This window comes from Candoia aspera, chromosome 3 (genome assembly GCF_035149785.1).
Source record: "Candoia aspera isolate rCanAsp1 chromosome 3, rCanAsp1.hap2, whole genome shotgun sequence".
Lineage (NCBI taxonomy): Eukaryota > Metazoa > Chordata > Lepidosauria > Squamata > Boidae > Candoia > Candoia aspera.
The window spans coordinates 143,629,623-143,641,963 of NC_086155.1; the positions used below are offsets into that span (position 1 = coordinate 143,629,623).

Consider the following 12,341-nt stretch of genomic DNA (forward strand, 5'->3'; position numbering starts at 1 on the left):
ATGAGTGCTATCAACCTGCTAAGAGGTTACACTCCAAGGCAATCTACTGCTAAGTTTAGACACATCTATACATGATGCTGACATTCATGGCAAACAAACCTTAATGTACAATTATCATATATTTAGAATTTATTTTTCTAAATGCGATTTTGAGTGTATCTGCCAAATAGTTCTTGAATATATTAAAAACACAACTTAGATTTTAATTTGTCTTTTCAAAACATTTACTCAACTGACATGGTCAACTACTGACAGAAAGATTATAGGTAGCTTGGAAACCAACTTATTTTACTAAGTGGGGGTGGGGGGAATTCCCTACTATTTAACTTAAACCATTTTTCCATTCCATATCTTAATCTGGGTATTTGCAGGTCCACCTTTCTGCCCAATGCCCATCCTATAAGGTCAGGCAGAGTTAGCATATACCAGGTCCCATTAACTAAACAACACGTTTTGGACCCAGGAGGTGTCCCTTGTCCTTTAAAACATTTTCCCCAAGATCTGTACAGTACCAACCCTGCTATCATTCAGAAAGGCCTCAAAAAGCTGGTTCTCTGGCAGATATTGGGTAGGGGCAGCTTGAGAGCCTGCTGGTTGGGATATAACTGAAGTTTCTGTTTCCTTGTGTGTGGCTGCTTTATCTTTTTTATTCTTCCTTGTTATTACAATGTGCCTTTAATGCTCTTTGTAAGCCACCTTGAGTCACTTTGTGATTGGGTAGCCTTAGAAACTGAGTCAATAAATAAAATGCCCCAAATAAAATTGTAGATTGCCACAAACAATGAGCAGAAATCTACTAGTTTTACATTTCAGAAAATGCCCATTTATTACACAGTCTGAAGTTATGGGCATTTGTCGACAACATTAACATTTATAGTAATACCGGAGTGTATCACCTTAGAAGATTATCTTACATTGTGAACGTTTGGTGTGCTAATACTCCTTTGTATGTGTCGAGTCTTAGCAGAAAGAGCTTCTTTGACTGTGACTGCCTGTGTTAAAATAGAAGGAATACACTCAATAATACCTCCTTTAATATAGCTAGGTGATTAACAAGCAATAGTGTGTGTGTGTGTGTGTGTGTGTGTGTGTGTAAATAAGGCTCCATTCTCAGTATATATATATATATAGATTGCAACATAAATCATGTTTCAGGATATGTAAGAATTACATTTATTTATATAGCATACCCTTTCTTTACTTTTGCATAATCCAATGATAATCATCTTCATTATCTCAAGACACAGCAAGGGTTGGTCTTCACTTTAAAAATGTAGCTCGGAAAGTAAGTTTTTAAAGTGATCTGCCATCCACTGAATACTAAAGTAATGACAACATTTATTCAGGAAACATCAGGGATGTCCAGTGCTTCAGATCAGATGCAGAAACAATGCTTCGGAGGGCACATGGGTGGGCATGCCACACCTGTTGATGCCTCCTTAAAGAAAACTGCATCGTTTCCTGGGTTCACACAGTAGCCATTCGCTCCCAAGGAAACGCATTCTTAAGTAAGGAGACACCAACAGCAGGCCCATGCCTGCCCCAAACACCACCAGTGACCCCTTACTTTGAACCCTGACCCTTTTTTGCTTTGGATTCAAAATGCTGCTCATACCTAGAAAACAACTGAAACAATTTAGCAGCCCTGAAGCTTTCTTTCTATTCACCTGTCTCAGTCGTTCAAGACTCAAGATATTTTCGACTTGTAATACCCCACGGATATACTTTTCAATGTATGTTTCACCATCAGATGTGCCCTCGTTTTCATTTCTGGCTGCCATCAGAGCTAGAGTCTCTCGATCCTCAATTTCTTCTGTGGCCTAAAATTTAAATTGCAGGTTTAGTGTAGGATGGCGACCTTCCTTAGTTCAGTCTGCAACAAGGTTCATGTCAGAATGATTCAGTATGGAAAAGCGGTTAGGTATTGAGCACAGTTGTATTTACCTTTGGTATGTTTGATACTATTTCATAGGTCACACCACAAGCATACCATATATTTTTTAGAGATATCCTTCGTTTGAGACTTTGTGTAAAACTCTGGGAAGAAATGAAACAGTAAGTGAGCAAATTACTAAAAAGTTCTCTAATCCAGAACATTAAATAGATATTAAATATAACTTCTCAGATCTACTTCAGGCATAGCACATATATGAAATTTTAGAAAAAAGTATGGATTCTTTTTTGTCATATGGGATCAACACATATCTATTATTTAAGTCCATGGGACATGCTTTCAAACTGCTAAAACTAAATGGGAACACACTCAGTTAAGTGATAGGACAGAAAACTGTTAGGCATGACATTAAAGCCCTTTTGAACTTTTCAAGGATGAATGAGATTTAACTATAATGTTAAAAATGCATGATGGGAAACTGCAATCATCATCTTGTGCTTTTCCAGTATCAGATATATGTGGCTTTTACAGATATCCGTCTGACATAGTTGTAAGCACCTGCTCTAAAATTAATGCATCCTACATACAGGAACTGTTCAAATTACCAGTGCAAATTAAAAGGAAATCCTATGTATAAAAATACTGTCACAGAGACTACACATACTTTGGACAATTACAACATTTTTAAAACAGTGAGATATCATACTGATTTTACTCAGTGACATTTACTTTTGGATTAAACTACAGGTGGAAATGGAAGAATACTGAATGGAAGTACATCTAACTTTATTACATCTCATTTTTCTTTCAACTGCTAAAGTGATAAAAATGGGAAAAATATGACCAAAACAGAATAAACAGAAAGATCTAGAATATATCAACACATTGCTTACCTGTTTATTATAAATATTAGCAGCAATCCTTTTACGTAACACTAGTTCCATTGCAGCAGGATGGCTGAGTTGGACTGTAATCTTGAGAATCAAATATATTCTCTCATTCTGAGGTGTTACTCTGTTTAGGTGGACTGAATCATGCACAGAAGAGTCCCAGGCTGCAGTGGCTGAAATCTAAAGGCATGGGTTGGTAGAATGTGAAACAGAAAACTCACCTAACCTCTATGTGGATCTGAAGTGAAAGACATTTTTTTAAATAATCTCTTTAAACATCTCAGTGTTAAATTTTTTTCTTGAGAAACAAGTCTAAACAAAACACAAATTAAAGTTAAATCAAAATACTGTAAAATTATGCTGAAACACAACAGAGTTGGCATAGTTGTTCAATAAAGAGAGGGCAAGAACGAATGAGTGTTAGAGATTTGAATGAAATAATATTAATCATATAATAGGCCATCAGTAATAGAACTAGAATAACCATAAATCTACTTGCTAGTAATTACCTCATCCTTAATGTGCTTTATTATCGGCAGATAAAAAAACTGACTTCCATGCTCTTTTGGTAGTATTGAATTCACTCCTGATGCATGTGGACCTATAAGCTGTTCATTGGCACTAAGATCATCAGCTACCAGCAAAGAAAATGAAATTACAGTTAAGGCAGGTCTGGCTTTAAATTCTACCCAGGACCATGTGGGTAGAACTACAACAGCAAACAAACATCAAAGAAATCCTAAATGCAAGTTAGACTACTGAGAAACACATTTCTGATCAGTGGCAATCAATATCAACAGCTGCATTCTATGTTTTTTAAATGAGGACAATTACTGGGGGGTTTGGTATTTGAGTTATCTTAAGTGGAACCTAAATTTATTACAGTACCTGATAAAACTTACTTTTATTCTTTTTAATCCATTCAATCGTGTCTGATTCTTGGAGATTGCCTGAACAAGTCCCTGCAGTTTTCTTGGCAAGGTTTTTCACAAGTGGTTTGCCATTGCTTCCTTCCTAGGGCTGACAGAAGTGACTGGCCCAAGGTCACCCAGCTGGCTTTGTGCCTAAGGCGGGGCTAGAACTCCCTGTCTCCCAGTTTTTAGCCTGATGCCTTAACCACTACACCAAACTGGCTCAAAACTATTTAAATGTCTATGACATCCTTCCATGTTTAGTTCCAACTAAATACAGCAGATTCTATGGCTTTAATAACAGCCAGCTTCTTGCTTTGTTTACCACCCACCATTATGAAGAAATTGAAAACCTACGTGCAATTTTTTTAATACAGATTTTGGATTTTTTTATTGTTGTTATGTTCCAATAAGCTACTTTTTCGTTTGTGAGATTTACCATGGTATATTACACTACCCTGCCTCAGCAGAAACAAGACCTAGACAACCTAAATTTTTATTAAGATTTTATTAAAGTATGTCTTCTCATATTTTAGAGCAGTGTTTCTCAACCTTGGCAACTTGAAGATGTGTAGACTTTAACTCCCAGAATTCCCCAGCCAGCATGCTGGCTGAGGAATCCTGGGATTTGAAGTCCACACAACTTCAAGCTGCCAAGGTTGAGGAAACACTATTTTAGAGGGATTTTATTGCCCAAGACTGGACTGTTCCCAATACAATCAACAGTCTAATGCTGTACCTGCCAAAAGTCACTTCCTATTTAAGGCCCAGTTGAAAACTTACTATTTTTCCATGTAGCACTAAACTGGATCATGAACTGATATATCCACCTCACTACCAAACTAGAACTTACCATTCAAATCAAGAAAAAGTACAGGGACATGTGTTTCCATTCCAGGAGGTGGGACCCTAATAACAAAGAAATATATCAATCAATAGATTGAATCAACTTGCAGAGATATTTTAATGGAAAAGCCCAAATCGTTTTTTAAAAAGAATGCATTAATATAAAAGATTAACAAAATGTTCTAGTGTAACTACAGACCCACATAGGAGCCCTTCTGTTCCATGCCATGTAACACCTCTGCTTTGCAAGCTGCACTGGTTGCCAGTTTGCTTCCGAGTGCAATTTGAGATGCTAGTCGCTACCTATACAGCCCTACATGGCACAGAGCCTGGTTACTTGGGGGACAGCCTGTCTCCCATAGTATCTGCCTGACTGGTTTGATCTGGCAGGGTTGGCGTGCTCCAGGTTCTATCAATTAAACAATGCCACCTATCAGGACTCCAGAAGCACACCTTCTCTGTAGCACCACCTGCCCTCTGAAATGAGGTTCCCCTTGAAATTCTAATGGCTCCCACCCTACTGGGATTTCTTCGCCCAGGCCTTTGGAGAGGATGACTGATGTTCCCTTTTTCCTTTCTGTTATCCTCTGCCATTGTTGTCCTTTGTCTTCTGCTGTTTTCGTGTTTTCTGTATTATTCTTTGATTTTCTAATGTTTTAACAATTGTAAACTGCCCAGAGTTGCTGGGAGTTGGGCAGCATATAAATTTAATAAATTATTATACTAAAAAGTTTAGGGCTGGTTGGCAAACTGAGCGCTTATAGCGATGTGGATGGAAAGAAATTTCAGAAGAATGAGAAATATGGTTTATCTTCTTCAAACTCTCCCTAAAGCATGAGAAAATGTATGACCTGATCTCCATAATTTTTATTCTGGTCATTCATTTATTTATCAAATAGGTATACTGTCATTTTTCAAAAACAACTCTCAACAATTAACAACATAATACAACACAGATATAATAAACTAATAAAAATGTAGAAAAATAATTCAACTCATTAAATTTAAATGTCTATGGTAAGTAGTTGCAAAAATCAAAACCAAGCAAAGCATCATCCTAACAATGGGACAGCATCATCATCCATCACCCAAAGCTCTCTGGAATAACTCATTTATTGCTTCCAGAAAGCAATAAATGATGAGCCGATCTAATTTCCAGGGAGAGACCATTCCACAATACAGGGCCTATAATGGAGAAACAGTACCTCCTGGTCTTAGACCCTCTAACCTACTGTTTCCCAACCTTGGCAACTTCAAGAGACGTGGACTTCAACTCCCAGAACTCCCCAGTCAGCTTCCCCTTGCTGGCTGGGGAATTCTGGGAGTTGAAGTTCACCTCTCTTAATGTTGCCAAGGTTGAGAAACACTGCTCTAACCTCATGAAAGTAGGAAGGCACTAAACTTTTATCTTGGAATGAATGTACTGAATAGGTTAAATCCTGAAAATACCTTGATGCCAAGCTATATAAAGCTTTAAAGTCAGCACTTTGAAATGTACCTAGAATCGGGGCATGCCACACTGATTTAATATGTTTTTGGTGACTAGTGCTAGCTAATAAGCAGGCTGGCTGTTGACACTGGATAGGGCAAAAATTTGAAAGCATCACTGGCTTTTCAGGCTTTGTGCTAACCCTGAAGCACAAGCAGTTTTGAGTGAGAAAGCAGATGGTGGTGGTGGTGGTGGTGGTGGTGAGTATTGATGATTTCACTCCTGTGATTGTCGAAGACCTCATGCAATAATTCTGAAACTTCAGATGAGATTTGACAAGCTATATTCAGATTTCAGGCAAGGTCTCATTTAGGAATTATACAGATGCCCCATCATTCATCTAGGTAATAAGACATTAATGCCTCAAACCTGACCATTCCATCTCTAATTCTTTTTTCCCCTCTTTAAATTCATTGCAATTAATAATTTTGGAAATCATGATCCTTAGATCCTTATAGGACTATTTAGAAATTGTAGTAACATTTTCTTTTATTTTAACAATTCTGTATTCATCCACACTATATGCAGAAACTGCTATCATCTTGAGTTCCTGGATGAAAGATGGGAAGAAATCAAATAAATAATATGGATGAGCCTATTACTATTTATCTGGAAATAAATTGAGGTCTCACCCAAAAGATGATCCCTCCTATTTTCCCCGATAACAACAACTGTGTAAAGAAGATTGGGCTGAGAGTGTGTGATTAACCCAAGGCCATTCAGGGCTGAGATTCCCAACTCCTAGTCCACCATCTTGTACCACACTGGCTCTCAGCCTGAATGATACAGTATAATGGATCTATATGTATAACTACTGTACAACTGCTGAAGGAGGAATTAATCCTTCCCATATATTTTAATTCTCCAAACTTTCTGTTGCAATCAGACTTGGAAAAAGTATTCCAAAGATAGCCCTAGAAAACTGTACCATGCCTAACTGTACCACTAGTGAACAGAGGGAAAAAGTGAGATCAAATGAATTATTCTTTATTATATGATGATATATTACCCTATTGCAAAATTTTTATTGGGAACTTGTTTGCATTTGTACTATGTTGCTAACTTTTCTCAGAGCATCAGCAAGATGTGATATAAAATTCAACATTAAAAAATCCCCACACACATTATAACACAGCAACTTCCTATCCCTGCATTTCAATATCGATATGAACTTACTTTAGATGCACAATGTGATGCAATGACACTCTCCACCTACCAATTTGCAGGAGCACCTGGAATACCACTGTTTGGTGCTGGGACCAGCACAGCATTTCTCTCTTCTGTAAGTCCCACCCATTGTTCTACAAGCCTTGCTTCTCTTTCTATGTCATCTTCTGTTTTCTCTAAAATGCAAAGTAACACGTAGAGAAGGCAAGAGACAGCAAACTAGAGCCAAAGCTTTTAGGATACAGTACACTTCGTTCAATATCTTGGAGGGAGATGTGGCAGATCATTTTTAAATTAACAATGGACAGAAATCAGCTCTAACAGAACTCATGATAATTTCTGTCACTGAAGTAGATATCCAGTTTCACTTTATAGTGAGCTAAACAGCATCATGGTTGCCATATTAAACATTATTTTCAAACTATGTAATTTTCAAATATTAAAATAAATATTTGTAGGATGCCACGAGAACAATATGCACTATCTTTAAACAACACAAAACAGAGTTGTAAAGCAAGCTAAGCCACAAGGGACACAAACCTTGTTTATTGCTGATTTTTTTAATTTGCTCATCTAAGTACTCTTTGCGTTTTATTAGAGCTTCTGACCATTTCTCTCTCACGCAGTTCAAATCTTCCTCCTAGGAAAAAAAAAAGAGCATATATCCAAAATGGTAATATACATATTTAATTTTCTGCAGCTTCAGGTTTGACTGGAGAAGGTTATTTAATCATTCTGATTATTGATACAGGGAAGAATAAATACTTCAGTCACAAGAGAGTCACAATAAATTGCCTCAAAAGGTAAGCTCACCCAAATTGCAAATAGCAGAAAGAAAGAAAAGCTGGAAATGCACCAGATTTTTCATAGGTAGAAAGATTTTTCTATGTCAAATTTGTTTTTGTAAATGTGTGATTTAAATCTAAGCAGGAAAGTAATGCAGCAATCCACAAATTATTTAGTAGCATATGGAAGTGATGATTAAATCAATATAAACACCCTTAAAACTGCATTAATTCCTTCATAATTTGCTATTACCAATGCAACTAAATCATCCCCATGCAAAACCAAAACCATGCAATCATGCTTTCTGACATTACAGGAATGTTTCATCTGTTCCTTAAAATACATGATCAAGAAGCACCATAAGCAGCTTGAAGCACATTAGTAGCTAATTTGGGCTCAAACTACTTGTGAGAGCAGCTAAGTTCAGCTCAGTTGTGTATTTAAACTCGGATCTATGCAAATCAAAAAGAAAGGAGTGAGGGGAGTACATAACTTTTGCCTGCTTCAGTTTACCTTCCCATAGTCTGACCCTTGAAGCCACTTGCCCTACAATCCAGCTTAGAATCAGAAATGCACCCAATCACAGAGAGGACTGACTGGGGGAAAGGGCTGCAGGAAATTATCAATATTTGCACTGGAGAAAGGGAATGGGGTTCAGCTCTCATTGCCTATAAACCCCTTAAATTGGATCCGTATGATGGGGTCCAATCTGGGTCTCAGCATATAGATTTACAAGTAGTTCAAGCTAGGTTTCCATAACAAGTCACTGTACAACTTATTAAATTATTTCAGGATATGTTGAAATTAATACCTGTGCTAATTTTTCTGCTTCTTAGAAGTTAAAAACTTCTATTAGTTTTGAATTAAAATGTATTATTTAATTCAGAAATCTATTAAAGGTTACTATTAGGGAAAAAGCATTTATAGGATATTTTAAAAAGTTAACAATACAACTAAAATTTAATTTAAATTTGCATAACATTAAATCATAATAAAATTTAAAATAAATTCTGGATGATTACTATATTTAAAAATCTAATAGGATTTCATATGAGACTAAAATGTAGATGTTCATACATTAAAAAAGCATTTAGCTTTATGCAAGAATTATTCTGTCAAGTAATGCACTAAGTCTGAGCTGTGTTTTGTTTGGTTATATAAATAGCCTTCTTAGGAAAGGCAGTGCTGCTTGCCTGAATTCCATCGATATATGAAAACGTTTCTTTTCAGGCAAGCATTTTAGTTATGAAGTTGTTCGTGTTTTTATCTATTAAAGAAGCATCTGTTATCTTTTTATCTATTGCACTAATAATGCTGTTTTATTGTTGTTCTGATTATCTTGCAAGCCACTAGGAGCGTTTTTAATACAAAGGTTAGCTAAATGCATTTTCAATCAACAAATACAGTGTATGGTATATTGATAGTTACAGATGCCAAATGTAACAATACAGTATATGGTCAAATTTTATCTAAATAAATGAATCTTTAAAGCCAGATATTACTTCAAAAGCTAGTATGGTTTGTGCTAATATTCTAGAAACCCTTTGGAGTTGATGACAATTAGCATTAGCTGTGCCCCATGCCATGTGATTCAATAGCAACAGCAGCAATACCTGATAACTATCCATATCACCATCATCATCATCTCCTTTCTGATGGAAAAAAATAAGCTTTATAAACACACAGAACATGCATTATTGGTAACACACCTCAACAAATGCAATATACGTGCAACTTAGATTTTGAAAACCATCACCAAATTAGCCTCAGTAGTCCACTAACACTGCTCAAGGAAGCAATCAGTTGTCTCTCCTCTCATACTGTACATAAACTATCAAGGATGTGGGAGCTCAGGCTTCTATGCTGCTGAGATGAGATATGTCAGTTACACTTTCTCAAAGGAGATAAACACTATAAATGAGAGTTCCATGCAATCAGACAAAAACTGGAAACCCTAGTTCAACAATTCTGAAGTCATGCTTGAGGGGAGAAGTGCACATCTGGTCTTCCATCACCCAAAATTTGTTCTCAGTTTATAGGTTCTAGTTTACAAAAATGGACATTTAAAAAGTCAGCAGGTTATTTAAATGGGGGAGAGGGGGAATCATATGAGCAAAGATTTGAGATATGTGAGAGGGAGGGAGGGAGAGAGGGAATGAGAATATTAAGAGCTCATGACTTCAGCTTTGCTGGTACATATGCTTCTTCCATACTGCCCAGGACTTGTCTATTCGACATTCCATATCTCCCAATAAAGAACTGGTGATCTTATAATGACCCACAAGTAGTTCAGAAGGAAGCGGTATCCCTTGTATATAGTATTCATTCTAACACTGATGCAGTGTTCCATTTATGTGTTACAGGGTATAAACTTTGAGAAAGCAACTCAAATGCACATATGGACAGCTATGTTACATGCCACCACTGAAAGACCAAATCTGCACCATGCTTTAATATTTCAATATTGAAAAGGCCCAGTTTTCCTACCTGGTAACTGTCTAAGCCCCGCTGCAATTTGGTTGATCTGGCAGTCACACAGCCAATGGAAACAGACAGAATAGCTTCAACCATAAGTGGCAATGTTCCTGAGTGCTGCACTGGTTTAACTACCACCTGAACTCTACGAGAATGACCCTGCACAATTTAAAAAAAAAAAGGGGGGGGGTGGAAGTAATATAAAAATGTACTAATACGCTAGCATTATTTTTAAGAGGAGAAAATCCAATCTATTATACCTGTCTAAGTTGGAAAATTCCTCCTGTGTTTACATCTTTTGCCTGGTGGAGCTCCACAGCTGCATAATCCCCAATTTCATTTAGTTCTTGAATTGAAACCCACATTTCTATTTGACGTGTTACTTCATTCCACCTAAAAGCATTAAAAAATCTAATCAATATGCTTTTCAGCACTCCCAGAATACCTAATTCCCGATGAAGGTTCAAGGATAATATACCTGTCTCTCAAGGTCCTAGATTTTGCATGAAGAGAATCCACCTCCCATATGGAGCTCCCATTTCCAGCACATCTGTGACCCCAGACCTCAATAGCAAGAGCTCCGTCTGCAATGAACTCCAGAAATTCCTCTGTTACATTTACCACATAATCCTAAAAAATTGGAACATTTACCACAGAAAACATAATATATCACATGTATACCCTGTATGGTAAAGAAGAAATAAATGGAGTTCCTGGAATCAAATTGGATTGCAATTATAGCGAAGAATATGGCTAAAGCTGACAGAGAATTCCATGAATCAATTCATCTGCACCAATATGCGTACCATGCAGATTCCAGGTCATAGTTACCAGATTTCTATTTTATAACAATAGAATATTTTCACAAATAATCAAAATCCAGTTTTTATAGTGGTGGATACACTGTCTTTCGTATTCAAATCTCTATCTCAGAATGACAAGCCTGAACTTGTAATTATTGGCCTCCATCAGAAAAAAACGTAAAATTTAACTTTTAAGTTACCAGATTACCTAATTAATCACTCTGATAGGTACGTAATGTTAAATATATTTTCTTTCTGCTTTTAATTATTATATGCTTTTCATCGGTTCTGTTCGTTTTAGCTAAAAGTTTGGGGTGTGTGTGTGTTTGTGCCTTCGAGTCAGTGTTGACTCCTGGTGACTGCCTGGACTAGTCTCTGCAATTAATCTTGGCAAAATTTTTGTAAGTGGTTTGCCATTGCCTTCTTCCTAGGGCTGAGAGGAAGTGACTGGCCCAGCTGGTTTCATGCCTGAGGCAGGAATAGAACATATCCTGATTTCTAGCAGGGTGCTTTTAACCTCTATACCAAACCAGATCTCTTCACTAATGATTTTATATTAATTGTGAATATTGAAAACTAACTGAAACTGTAGCCTGAGAAAAGCTTTTTTGAACAGTAGATATAAATCCAATAAAGGATTTATATCTACTAAAGGTAGTCCTCGAGATTGCAGTTGGGAGCGCAATACCTGTTTCTAAGTGATGTGGTGGTAAAGCACAATGTCACATAACTGCATTGCTTAGTGACAGCAATCCAGTCCAGGTTGTTGTTGTAACCCCAGATGCATGGGTGGTGAGAAGTGGAGAGAGTCCCAGGTAAGGAGTGTGGGGGTGCCACAGGGGGATGGGAGAGGCCCTGGGAGGCCCACCTCAGGGCACGCACAAGTTGGGAGAGGGGGGTGTTGTGGTGCAGTGCACGCTCAGGAAGGCCAGGGAAAGAGTATGTGGGGTGTATGCGAGTGCAGGGAGGCCAGGGAAAGAGGTTGCAAGGTGCGTGCATGACCACGGGGGCACTGCAATGGCCAGAACTTCAAGGACCAGTCATAAGTCCCTTCGTTCAGCACTGTCATAACTTTGAACG

General features: G+C 37.4%; 1 protein-coding gene across 5 annotated transcripts in view; it reads right to left on the reverse strand.

Annotated features, from left to right (window-relative positions):
• KIF13A (kinesin family member 13A) overlaps positions 1–12,341 on the reverse strand; it is a 72,195-nt gene that overhangs the window by 16,377 nt on the left and 43,477 nt on the right. For 3 of the 5 annotated variants that reach the window (XM_063298943.1, XM_063298941.1, XM_063298940.1), the window contains exons 23-34: positions 10,937–11,088; positions 10,719–10,851; positions 10,471–10,617; positions 9,597–9,635; positions 7,738–7,837; positions 7,247–7,373; positions 4,549–4,604; positions 3,294–3,418; positions 2,788–2,964; positions 1,945–2,037; positions 1,668–1,820; positions 915–992 (exon numbers count right to left, since the gene is read on the reverse strand). In XM_063298943.1, the coding sequence (XP_063155013.1) occupies positions 915–992; positions 1,668–1,820; positions 1,945–2,037; positions 2,788–2,964; positions 3,294–3,418; positions 4,549–4,604; positions 7,247–7,373; positions 7,738–7,837; positions 9,597–9,635; positions 10,471–10,617; positions 10,719–10,851; positions 10,937–11,088 (1,380 nt within the window). The remainder of the gene's footprint in view (positions 1–914; positions 993–1,667; positions 1,821–1,944; positions 2,038–2,787; positions 2,965–3,293; positions 3,419–4,548; positions 4,605–7,246; positions 7,374–7,737; positions 7,838–9,596; positions 9,636–10,470; positions 10,618–10,718; positions 10,852–10,936; positions 11,089–12,341) is intronic. The other 2 variants (XM_063298944.1, XM_063298942.1) reach the window with 1 other exon arrangement.